Source organism: Callionymus lyra, chromosome 13 (assembly GCF_982586985.1).
Source record: "Callionymus lyra chromosome 13, fCalLyr1.hap1.1, whole genome shotgun sequence".
NCBI classification, from domain to species: Eukaryota; Metazoa; Chordata; class Actinopteri; order Syngnathiformes; family Callionymidae; genus Callionymus; species Callionymus lyra.
The window spans coordinates 1,579,767-1,592,464 of NC_141830.1; the positions used below are offsets into that span (position 1 = coordinate 1,579,767).

Here is a 12,698-nt window from a genome sequence, read left to right on the forward strand (position 1 = left end):
TTGTTATCATCCTGATAGCTCATGTCTTGTTGACATACATGCTAATGTTAGCCTTGTTAGCCTCCTGATAGCTTATGTCTTGTTGACATACATGTTACTGTTAGCATTGTTAACATCCTGATAGCTCATGTCTTGTTGACATACATGCTTATGTTAGCCTTGTTAGCATCCTGATAGCTCATGTCTTGTTGACATACAGACTAATGTTAGCCTTGTTAGCCTCCTGAAAGATTCTGTCTTGTAAACACACAGGCTAGTGTTAGCATTGTTAACATCCTGATAGCTCATGTCTTGTTGACATACATGCTAATGTTAGCCTTGTTAGCATCCTGATAGCTCATGTCTTGTTGACATACATGCTAATGTTAGCCTTGTTAGCCTCCTGAAAGATTCTGTCTTGTAAACATACAGGCTAGTGTTAGCCTTGTTATCATCCTGATAGCTCTTGTCTTGTTAACATTAAGGCTAATCTTAGCCTTGTTATCATCCTGATAGCTCATGTCTTGTTGACATACATGCTAATGTTAGCCTTGTTAGCATCCTGATAGCTCATGTCTTGTTGACATACATGCAGCTGTTAGCATTGTTAGCCTCCTGATAGCTCATGTCTTGTTGACATACATGCTAATGTTAGCCTTGTTAGCCTCCTGATAGCTCATGTCTTGTTGACATACAGACTAATGTTAGCCTTGTTAGCCTCCTGAAAGATTCTGTCTTGTAAACATACAGGCTAGTGTTAGCCTTGTTAGCATCCTGATAGCTCACGTCTTGTTAACATTAAGGCTAATCTTAGCCTTGTTAGCATCCTGATAGCTCATGTCTTGTTGACATACATGCTAATGTTAGCCTTGTTAGCATCCTGATAGCTCATGTCTTGTTAACATTAAGGCTAATCTTAGCGTTGTTATCATCCTGATAGCTCATGTCTTGTTGACATACATGCTAATGTTAGCCTTGTTAGCATCCTGATAGCTCATGTCTTGTTGACATACATGCTAATGTTAGCCTTGTTAGCATCCTGATAGCTCATGTCTTGTTGACATACATGCTAATGTTAGCCTTGTTAGCCTCCTGATAGCTCATGTCTTGTTGACATACATGCTACTGTTAGCATTGTTAGCATCCTGATAGCTCATGTCTTGTTGACATACAGGCATGTTAGCCTTGTTAGCATCCTGATAGCTCATGTCTTGTTGACATACATGCTAATGTTGGCCTTGTTAGCATCCTGATAGCTCATGTCTTGTTAACATACAGACTAATGTTAGCATTGTTAGCCTCCTGAAAGATTCTGTCTTGTAAACATACAGGCTAGTGTTAGCCTTGTTAGCATCCTGATAGCTCATGTCTTGTTGACATACATGCTAATGTTAGCCTTGTTAGCCTCCTGATAGCTCATGTCTTGTTGACATACATGCTACTGTTAGCCTTGTTAGCCTCCTGATAGCTCATGTCTTGTTGACATACATGCTAATGTTAGCCTTGTTAGCATCCTGATAGCTCATGTCTTGTTGACATACATGCTAATGTTAGCCTTGTTATCATCCTGATAGCTCATGTCTTGTTGACATACATGCTAATGTTAGCCTTGTTAGCATCCTGATAGCTCATGTCTTGTTGACATACATGCTAATGTTAGCCTTGTTAGCATCCTGATAGCTCATGTCTTGTTGACATACATGCTAATGTTAGCCTTGTTAGCCTCCTGATAGCTCATGTCTTGTTGACATACATGCTACTGTTAGCATTGTTAGCATCCTGATAGCTCATGTCTTGTTGACATACAGGCATGTTAGCCTTGTTAGCATCCTGATAGCTCATGTCTTGTTGACATACATGCTAATGTTGGCCTTGTTAGCATCCTGATAGCTCATGTCTTGTTAACATACAGACTAATGTTAGCATTGTTAGCCTCCTGAAAGATTCTGTCTTGTAAACATACAGGCTAGTGTTAGCCTTGTTAGCCTCCTGATAGCTCATGTCTTGCTGACATACATGCTAATGTTTGCCTTGTTAGCCTCCTGATAGCTCATGTCTTGTTGACATACATGCTAATGTTAGCCTTGTTAGCCTCCTGATAGCTCATGTCTTGTTGACATACATGCTAATGTTAGCCTTGTTAGCCTCCTGATAGCTCATGTCTTGTTGACATACAGGCATGTTAGCCTTGCTGACTTGTTGCTGATCTTCTCCACAGGGTTCCTTGCAGGAGCAGGACGACAGTGAACCAGACTCCACGTTGTCTCAGAGTCCAAACGTCCAGGACTGGTTGTCTCAGGCGCGCTCGTCCCGAACACAACAATTTCACGACAACCTGCTGCGACAGAGGGTACAGTTCGTCAAACATGGCTTCAGTATCGTGAAGAAAACCATCCGTGTGTGATTCCAGGAGCTGCAGGAACATGTCGCGGAGCAGAAGAAGCTGCTGCAGTCAGTGGCCAGTGTGGGAGAAGAACTTCTCTGCCAACGAACAACATCCAGCTCAGACAGGTACATGGTCTTCATCCACCATTTTGAATGATCGCTCTGACACCCGAGTTCTCCCGCAGCGAGGCCGTCGGCGTTCTTCTGGAGACGGACATGGTGTCTCCTCTGGACCAGCTCCGGCAACGCTGGGAGAACCTGAACAAAGATCAGAGTACGAAGCTGCAGCTCTCTCTGAACTCTCTGGGTCAGGACCAGCCCAGTGTGGTGAGTGAAGTGATGTCCTTCAGAAGAATCTTCTGCATCTGCATGTGTGTTTTATCGTCTGGATCCACCAAACTCGTGAAGCTGGTTCTGAAACATCTTCTCTTGACTATTGGCAAATGAACTATTTACATGTGCATGAAACTTACTGTTGACTGTTCATTCAATGACCTTCACTGTCCCTCACCCACAGATGGTCCATCACTCCCGACTGTCCAGTCCCGGTGTCGTGGTCCGAGGAGAGTTTTACCCTCAAGACGGCCGTTCTCCGAGGGCCCTGTTCGAAGCGTGTAACCAGACTCTGGACATCATCTCTCAAGAGGTGAGCTTCATCTGACCTCCACTCATTCATGGATTCACAACCATGGTGTGTGTCCTTCAGGCCGGGGGCCCCGACACCCACAGGGCCGTGTCTTTCGGGGGGTCTTCAGTCCAACAGAACCTGTACGCGGCCGCGTCAGCCGCCTCCGCCTGGTTGGACGTCGTAGAAAACCAGCTGCTCTCAGGGCCGGTTCTTCTCCCTGAGAACCTGGAGACACAACTCACACACCTGGAGGTGAGAGGAACACTTGTCTTCAGGGGAATCTGGTGTTGAGCTTCTCCCTCACGGTGGTCTCTGCAGGGACTGAGCAAACATCTGAAGGACCTGAGCCGGGAGGTGAGCCAGTGCAGGGACCTGCTGTGTGGTCGAGCTGGCTGCCTGTGTGGGGGGGAGGACCAGGGCCTGCTGGAGGACACGGTGGAGGGCCTGCAGGAGCGCATGACCCTCTTGGACTCGACACTGGACCATCATTGTGACACCATGAGAGACAGTCTGCACGAGCACTCCGACCTCCAGGTGCGACGACATTCAGTTTCGAGATCTTGAATGTTCCTCGTAACACTGTCTCTGCAGAACCAGCTCAGACTGTTGTCCGCGGCGCTGAGTGAATGCAAGCAGCAGTTCCTGCAGAAGACGACAGGAGCGATGGACAGACCGGCCTCCAAACAGATAGAGGTGTGACACTCTCATCATGTTCATGTTCACGGGATCATGCACGAGTAGAAGGACGTTATTGATTTTTAGCATTTGACAATTCAAATGAACAGATTTGGACTGCAGGGGGCGCTAGTGGGCCGGAATAGAACATTGGCTTGTGTAGTTCCAGAGAGTAAAACATCTTGAATGATCTTCAACCCGGTGAGAGTCAGTCGCTGATACCATGTTCTCACCAGACCATGTCGGAGGTGGACGACGGTCTGAGGGAGCTGGAACAACGAGTGAGCGAGCTGAAGACCAGGGCAGAAGGACTTCAATCCGACCCGACCTCCAGCCAGGAGCTTCTCAAACTACAGGTACACGCCGGTGACCGGCATCAGACGCGTGGATGGTCACTCCCTCGTGTGTTTGCAGGAGGTCTACGATGAGCTGGTGCTGGTTCTGGGAGCTCGGCGCAGCAGCCTGAACCAAGGCCTGTCCCTCAAGGCTCAGTATGAAGCTGCACTTCGTGACCTGGCTGACCTGGTGGACACTGCGGAGGAGAAGGTGGCCGCCGACCAGAAGATGACCGTGGCCTCCGTCATTGAAGTGCAGATGTTGCTGGACAAACATAAGGTCAGACTCGTCCAAGTGATTGTGTTGCAGGATTGTGTTGACTTTGGTTCTTCTGGCCTTCAGGAGTTTTTCCAGAGTCTGGAACGTCACATGACTCTTACACGGACGTTCTACAGTAAAGTGTCAAGGCTGGTCACCCAGAGGGAGACTCTTGCCATGGACGAGACCCTGGCCTCGGCTCAGAGTGTCCTCAAGCAGGCTCACCGCAGGGGGGTGGAGTTGGAGGGCATCCTGGAGGCGAGAACATGTGCTCCGTCAAAGTTGTGCTAGTTCGTTCCATGTCGTGTATCATCCTGCTCCTGTTCCCTTTCCTGTTCCCTTTCCCGCTCCTGTTCCCTTTCCTGTTCAAGCTCCTGTTCCCTTTCATGTTCCCTTTCATGTTCCCTTTCCTGTTCCCTTTCCTGTTCCCGTTCCCACTCCTGTTCCAGCTCCTGTTCCCATTCCCTTTCCCTTTCCTGTTCCCTCTCCTGATCCAATTCCTGTTCCCTTTCCTGTTCCCTTTCCTGTTCCCATTCTTGTTCCCTGTCCTGTTCCCATTCTTGTTCCCTCTCCTGTTCCCATTCCTGTTCCCTTTCCTGTTCCTATTCGTGTTCCCTCTCCTGTTCCCATTCTTGTTCCCTTTCCTGTTCCCTTTCCTGTTCAAGCTCCTGTTCCCATTCCTGTTCCCATTCTTGTCCCCTTTCCTGTTCCCATTCTTGTTCCCTTTCCTGTTCCCTTTCCTGTTCCCTTTCCTGTTCCCATTCCTGTTCCCATTCTTGTTCCCTTTCCTGTTCCCATTCTTGTTCCCTTTCCTGTTCCCTTTCCTGTTCCCGTTTGTGTTCCCATTCTTGTTCCCTTTCCTGTTCCCGTTTGTGTTCCCATTCCTGTTCCCTTTCCTGTTCCCTCTCCTGTTCCCATTCCTGTTCAAGCTCCTGTTCCCATTCCTGTTCCCATTCTTGTTCCCTTTCCTGTTCCCATTCTTGTTCCCTTTCCTGTTCCCTTTCCTGTTCCCTTTCCTGTTCCCATTCCTGTTCCCATTCTGGTTCCCTTTCCTGTTCCCTTTCCTGTTCCCATTCTTGTTCCCTTTCCTGTTCCCTTTACTGTTCCCGCACCTGCTTGTGTTCCTGCTTGTAGTTTTATTAATTCCAGGGAATTCTATTTTGATAGAAAAATGAATGGATGATGTTCTGCAGTCAAACCTGCTGCTCAGTAGAACATGTTTCATCACCAGAATAAACTTCTCTTCTCACAGTCGTGGAGTCGACTCATGGGAGACTATCAAGCGCTGTGTCGGCAGCTGGAGGCGGTGGAGTGCAGCATCCCCACTGTGGGTCTGGTGGAGGAAACCGAGGCGAGGCTGGTGGAGAGGATCGGGCTTTATCACGTACGAGCAGGTTTCCTCGTAAAAACATTGTTTTTCAATCTTCACAACAAACTCTTCTCACCATGAAGCGGCTGAAGGCCAGTCTCACGGAGCATCAGCCGCAGCTGTACCAGGTCCTGGAGGACGGCAAGAGGCTGCTGCTGTCGGTCGGTTGTTCTGACCTGGAGAGTCAGCTGACCCAGCTGGGAGAACACTGGCTGTCGTCCACCACCAAGGTCAACAAGGAGCTGCACAGACTGGACTCCACGCTGAAGCACTGGAGCAGGTTTGTTCTCAAGGGCTGATGGGTGATTCAAACCCATGAAGTGCTTGTTCATCACTGGAACATGCTTCCAGGTATCAGAGAGAATCGGCTGAACTGACTCGGTGGTTGCGATCGGCTCTGGACCAGCTGGAGTTCTGGACGACACAGTCGGTCACTGTTCCTCAGGAGCTGGAGACCGTCAGGGACCACCTTCATGCCTTCCTGGTACGTGGTGCGACTCGGACGTGAAACAAACTTCTCAGATGTTGATGGACCGTGTTCCTCTGACAGGAGTTTTCCAAAGAGGTCGATGCCAAGTCCTCGCTGCGTTCCTCAGTGTTGAGCACCGGGAACCAGCTCCTGCGCCTGAAGAGGGTGGACACCGCGGGGCTCAGGACGGCGCTGAGCCATGTGGACACGCAGTGGGCGGAGCTTCTCACTCGGATCCCCGTCGTGCAAGAGAAGCTTCACCAGGTCTGAGGAGAAACCGTCTTGAGTTCGGCAGCAAACATCACTGACCTCTGGATCCTCCCACAGCTGCAGATGGAGAAGCTGGCGTCCAGACACGCCATCGCCGAGCTGATGAGCTGGATCTCACTCATGGAGAACATCATCGGGGAAGATCAGGACAAGATCTCAGAAGCTGTTGGTTCTGAGATGGTCCAGAGCTTTTTACAGAAATATAAGGTACCAACTTATTTTTCTTCTCCTGTTCTGTCTGCTGACGACATGAAAGTAGTTTAACTTTTATTGATCTTTCTTCATAATCCCACTTGAATGTTGTTCCCTTTCCTGTTCCCTTTCCTGTTCTCTTTCCTGTTCCCTTTACTGTTCCCTCTCCTGCTCCTGTTCCCGCTCCTGTTCCCTTTCCTGTTCCCTTTCCTGTTCCCTTTACTGTTCTCTTTCCTGTTCCCTTTACTGTTCCCTCTCCTGCTCCTGTTCCCGCTCCTGTTCCCTTTCCTGTTCCCATTCTTGTTCCCATTCCTGTTCCCTTTCCTGTTCCCGCTCCTGCTCCTGTTCCCTTTCCTGTTCCCTTTCCTGTTCCTGCTTCTGCTCCCTTTCCTGTTCCCTTTACTGTTCCCACTCCTGTTCTCTTTCCTGTTCCCTTTCCTGTTCCCATTCCTGTTCCCTTTCCTGTTCCCGCTCCTGCTCCCTTTCCTGTTCCCGCTCCTGCTCCTGTTCCCTTTCCTGTTCCCTTTCCTGTTCCCTTTACTGTTCCCACTCCTGTTCCCTTTCCTGTTCCCTTTCCTGTTCCCGCTCCTGCTCCTGTTCCCTTTCCTGTTCCCATTCTTGTTCCCATTCCTGTTCCCTTTCCTGTTCCCGCTCCTGCTCCTGTTCCCTTTCCTGTTCCCACTCCTGCTCCCATTCCTGTTCCCTTTCCTGTTCCCGCTCCTGCTCCTGTTCCCATTCCTGTTCCCTTTCCTGTTCCCGCTCCTGCTCCTGTTCCCTTTCCTGTTCCCTTTCCTGTTCCCGCTCCTGCTCCTGTTCCCATTCCTGTTCCCTTTCCTGTTCCCGCTCCTGCTCCTGTTCCCTTTCCCGCTCCTGCTCCTGTTCCCTTTCCTGTTCCCGCTCCTGCTCCTGTTCCCATTCCTGTTCCCTTTCCTGTTCCCTTTCCTGTTCCCTTTCCTGTTCCAGCTCCTGCTCCTGCTCCCATTCCTGTTCCCGCTCCTGCTCCTGTTCCCATTCCTGTTCCCTTTCCTGTTCCCATTCCTGTTCCCTTTCCTGTTCCCGCTCCTGCTCCTGTTCCCTTTCCTGTTCCCGCTCCTGCTCCCATTCCTGTTCCCTTTCCTGTTCCCGCTCTTGCTCCTGTTCCCATTCCTGTTCCCTTTCCTGTTCCCGCTCCTGTTCCCGCTCCTGCTCCTGTTCCCGCTCCTGCTCCCTTTCCTGTTCCCGCTCCTGCTCCTGTTCCCTTTCCTGTTCCCTTTCCTGTTCCCGCTCCTGCTCCTGTTCCCTTTCCTGTTCCCTTTACTGTTCCCACTCCTGTTCCCTTTCCTGTTCCCTTTCCTGTTCCCATTCCTGTTCCCTTTCCTGTTCCCGCTCCTGCTCCCTTTCCTGTTCCCTTTCCTGTTCCCGCTCCTGTTCCCTTTCCTGTTCCCTTTCCTGTTCCCATTCCTGTTCCCTTTCCTGTTCCCGCTCCTGCTCCCTTTCCTGTTCCCTTTCCTGTTCTCGCTCCTGCTCCTGTTCCCTTTCCTGTTCCCGCTCCTGCTCCTGTTCCCTTTACTGTTCCCACTCCTGTTCCCTTTCCTGTTCCCTTTCCTGTTCCCTTTCCTGTTCCCGCTCCTGCTCCTGTTCCCTTTCCTGTTCCGATTCCTGTTCCCATTCCTGTTCCCTTTCCTGTTCCCGCTCCTGCTCCTGTTCCCTTTCCTGTTCCCGCTCCTGCTCCCATTCCTGTTCCCTTTCCTGTTCCCGCTCTTGCTCCTGTTCCCATTCCTGTTCCCTTTCCTGTTCCCGCTCCTGCTCCTGTTCCCTTTCCTGTTCCCGCTCCTGCTCCTGTTCCCTTTCCTGTTCCCGCTCCTGCTCCTGTTCCCTTTCCTGTTCCCTTTCCTGTTCCAGCTCCTGCTCCTGCTCCCATTCCTGTTCCCTTTCCTGTTCCCGCTCCTGCTCCTGTTCCCATTCCTGTTCCCTTTCCTGTTCCCTTTCCTGTTCCCTTTCCTGTTCCCATTCCTGTTCCCTTTCCTGTTCCCATTCCTGTTCCCTTTCCTGTTCCCTTTCCTGTTCCCATTCCTGTTCCAGCTCTTGCTCCTGAATGCACTTGAATGTCGTTTGTTTTTGTTTCTCATCACATTGATGTGATTCTTCTTCTCGTGGTCGCAGGGTTACCGCATCGATCTGACCTGTAAGCAGTTGACTGTGGACTTCGTCAATCAGTCGGTGCTTCAGATCAGCAGTCAGGACGTGGAAGGGAAGCGCAGAGAGAAGACGGACTTCGCAGAGAAGCTCGGAGCCATGAACCGGAGGTGGCAGGTCCTGCAGGGACTCCTCTCGGAAAAGGTAACATTTCTTCAAATGACTCTTTTGTTGGAAGAAACCATCGCTTCAAACTATTTCTACACATTTCATCTCCAGATTCAGCTTCTGGAAGGACTCTTGGAAAGTTGGCTGGAGCATGAGAACGGAGTTCAGGCGCTGAAGGCGTGGCTGACGCTGCAGGAGGAGAAGCTGAAGAAGAGACACAGGATGGAGGACGGAGCGTCAGTGCAGAACGCTCTCAAAGACTGCCAGGTACTCGAGGACCAGTGTCTTCAGCTCACACTCCCGTCTCACCTCACCCTCCCGTCTCACCTCACACAGGTGTCTCACCTCACACTCCCGTCTCACCTCACCCTCCCGTCTCACCTCACACTCCCGTCTCACCTCACCTCACACTCCCGTCTCACCTCACACTCCCGTCTCACCTCACCTCACACTCCCGTCTCACCTCACCTCACACTCCCGTCTCACCTCACACTCCCGTCTCACCTCACCTCACACTCCCGTCTCACCTCACCTCACACTCCCGTCTCACCTCACACTCCCGTCTCACCTCACACTCCCGTCTCACCTCACCTCACACTCCCGTCTCACCTCACCTCACACTCCCGTCTCACCTCGACCTCCCGTCTCACCTCACCCTCCCGTCTCACCTCACACTCCCGTCTCACCTCACACTCCCGTCTCACCTCACACTCCCGTCTCCCCTCACACTCCCGTCTCCCCTCACACAGGTGTCTCCCCTCACACTCCCGTCTCACCTCACCCTCCTGTCTCACCTCACACTCCCATCTCACCTCACACAGGTGTCTCACCTCACACTCCCGTCTCACCTCACACTCCCGTCTCACCTCACACTCCCGTCTCACCTCACACTCCCGTCTCACCTCACCCTCCCGTCTCACCTCACACTCCCGTCTCACCTCACCCTCCCGTCTCACCTCACACAGGTGTCTCACCTCACACTCCCGTCTCACCTCACATTCCCGTCTCCCCTCACACAGGTGTCTCACCTCACCCTCCCGTCTCACCTCACACTCCCATCTCACCTCACACAGGTGTCTCACCTCACCCTCCCGTCTCACCTCACCCTCCCGTCTCACCTCACCCTCCCGTCTCACCTCACACAGGTGTCTCACCTCACACTCCCATCTCACCTCACACAGGTGTCTCACCTCACCCTCCCGTCTCACCTCACCCTCCCGTCTCACCTCACACTCCCGTCTCACCTCACACTCCCATCTCACCTCACACAGGTGTCTCACCTCACCCTCCCGTCTCACCTCACCCTCCCGTCTCACCTCACCCTCCCGTCTCACCTCACACAGGTGTCTCACCTCACACTCCCATCTCACCTCACACAGGTGTCTCACCTCACCCTCCCGTCTCACCTCACCCTCCCGTCTCACCTCACACTCCCGTCTCACCTCACCCTCCCGTCTCACCTCACACAGGTGTCTCACCTCACACTCCCATCTCACCTCACACAGGTGTCTCACCTCACCCTCCCGTCTCACCTCACACTCCCATCTCACCTCACACAGGTGTCTCACCTCACCCTCCCGTCTCACCTCACCCTCCCGTCTCACCTCACCCTCCCGTCTCACCTCACACAGGTGTCTCACCTCACACTCCCATCTCACCTCACACAGGTGTCTCACCTCACCCTCCCGTCTCACCTCACCCTCCCGTCTCACCTCACACTCCCGTCTCACCTCACACTCCCATCTCACCTCACACAGGTGTCTCACCTCACCCTCCCGTCTCACCTCACCCTCCCGTCTCACCTCACCCTCCCGTCTCACCTCACACAGGTGTCTCACCTCACACTCCCATCTCACCTCACACAGGTGTCTCACCTCACCCTCCCGTCTCACCTCACCCTCCCGTCTCACCTCACACTCCCGTCTCACCTCACCCTCCCGTCTCACCTCACACAGGTGTCTCACCTCACACTCCCATCTCACCTCACACAGGTGTCTCACCTCACCCTCACGTCTCACCTCACACTCCCATCTCACCTCACACAGGTGTCTCACCTCACCCTCCCGTCTCACCTCACCCTCCCGTCTCACCTCACACAGGTGTCTCACCTCACACAGGTGTCTCACCTCACCCTCCCGTCTCACCTCACACTCCCGTCTCACCTCACACTCCCATCTCACCTCACACTCCCGTCTCACCTCACACTCCGGTCTCACCTCACACTCCCGTCTCACCTCACACTCCCGTCTCACCTCACCTCACACTCCCGTCTCACCTCACCTCACACTCCCGTCTCACCTCACACTCCCGTCTCACCTCACACTCCTGTCTCCCCTCACATCAACCCATTAAAGAAACTTCCCCCCAATTTTCCCCCATTCAAAACCACAAACACAAACACAAACACAATGACATCATGTACAGATTATGAAACATTAAACAAAACATGCTCATATTTGTATATATTTATGTGACATCATGTGTGTTACAGGAGTTGGAAGAACTGGTGAAGGAGAAGGAAAAGGATCTCGAGAAAACCGTGGAGCGAGGAAACGTCCTGGTGCAGAAGAAGACGGGGGACGCCTGCGTCCTGGTGCGAGACACACTGAAAGGCCTGCACCTGTCCTGGACACACCTGGACCAGATGGTGAGAGCTCCACCCCAGCGCCGATGTTCCTCGTGTGAGACTGTGGCTGCTCAAAGATCTCGCAGGTGAAGGTGAGCCTGCGCTCGGTGCTGGAGCAGTGGACGCTGTACCGACGCGCCGCCGACGAGATGGATGGATACCTGATGGAGGGAACCTACTCCGTGTCCCGGCTGCGCCTCCTCAACGGATCCCTGGAGGCCGTGACGCAGCAGGTGGAAGGTCTGGAGGTGAGCGGCCGAAGATGTTCGTGAGTTTATGGACCAAGACTCTTGTCACTCCCTGACTTTCCTTCTAGAACCTGCAGGAAGAGATGGACAAGCAGGAGAGCAGCTTGAAGAAGATCGGCTCCATCACCCAGCAGCTCCTCGCCGAGTGTCACCCGTCTGTGGCGGAGACGCTCCACAAGTCCCTGCAGGAGGTCACCCTGAGGTGCACCCCGTGACCCCTGCTCCACACTGGAGATCAGCGGTAACCTTTGACCTCTCTCCTGAAGGTGGAACCATCTGCTGGAGCAGATCTCGGAGCAGCTCCGGAGCAGCAGGGCCCTGTCGGTGCTGTGGCATCAGTACCAGGCGTCGCACGGCCGGTGTGCGGCGGCGGTGACGCGGCAGGAGGCGCGAGCCGATCACCTGCTGAAGGCCGTGGCCGACGGTGACGTCACGGAGGACGACGGCAGCCGCTGGATCAAGGAGTGTGACGTGAGTGAAGAGATAGAGTCGCTGCGGCACGAACCTGTCATGAGGATCTGGTGCACCCGATTCGCCTAGTGTCATTCCATTGAATGGGCGCATGTCCTCATATTATCATCCATTCATATGGGCCAGTAGGGCCCTATTCTACCTACTATATTGTCTCGATATATCCCCAGATCCCTGGGGGCAAAAAAAAAAAAAAAAGACAACCATGGCCGATTTGCTGAGCTAAAACCTAACCCTAACACTAACCCTAACCCTAACCCTAACCCTCACCCTAACCCTAACCCTAACCCTCACCCTAACCCTAACAATAACCCTAACATTTTATTTATTCCGTTTAAAGACAGATAACTTTATCTTTCTTGGACGCAAACCGGAAAGATACGGAAAAACACGAAAGGATACGGAAGTACCGGGTTAGGGTTAGGGTAAGGGTTAAGGTTAGGGTTAGGGTTAAGGTTAGGGTTAGGGTTAGGGTTAGGGTTAAGGTTAGGGTTAGGGTTAGGGTAAGG

At 52.4% G+C, this 12,698-nt stretch overlaps 1 protein-coding gene and 1 pseudogene across 1 annotated transcript in view; one reads left to right on the top strand and one right to left on the bottom strand.

Annotated features, from left to right (window-relative positions):
* The window catches only part of syne1a (spectrin repeat containing, nuclear envelope 1a), a 253,359-nt gene that overhangs the window by 194,408 nt on the left and 46,253 nt on the right, over nucleotides 1–12,698 (top strand). Inside the window, 21 exon segments of the mRNA XM_087806340.1 lie at nucleotides 2,198–2,329; nucleotides 2,390–2,490; nucleotides 2,550–2,691; nucleotides 2,882–3,010; nucleotides 3,071–3,244; nucleotides 3,311–3,526; nucleotides 3,584–3,685; nucleotides 3,904–4,023; nucleotides 4,082–4,282; nucleotides 4,346–4,519; nucleotides 5,514–5,645; nucleotides 5,714–5,910; nucleotides 5,982–6,114; nucleotides 6,181–6,363; nucleotides 6,427–6,576; nucleotides 8,704–8,880; nucleotides 8,956–9,111; nucleotides 11,336–11,491; nucleotides 11,548–11,718; nucleotides 11,787–11,920; nucleotides 11,985–12,189. Coding sequence (XP_087662466.1) covers nucleotides 2,198–2,329; nucleotides 2,390–2,490; nucleotides 2,550–2,691; nucleotides 2,882–3,010; nucleotides 3,071–3,244; nucleotides 3,311–3,526; nucleotides 3,584–3,685; nucleotides 3,904–4,023; nucleotides 4,082–4,282; nucleotides 4,346–4,519; nucleotides 5,514–5,645; nucleotides 5,714–5,910; nucleotides 5,982–6,114; nucleotides 6,181–6,363; nucleotides 6,427–6,576; nucleotides 8,704–8,880; nucleotides 8,956–9,111; nucleotides 11,336–11,491; nucleotides 11,548–11,718; nucleotides 11,787–11,920; nucleotides 11,985–12,189 — 3,285 coding nt within the window.
* On the bottom strand, nucleotides 6,651–8,694 carry LOC148066943 (uncharacterized; annotated as a pseudogene).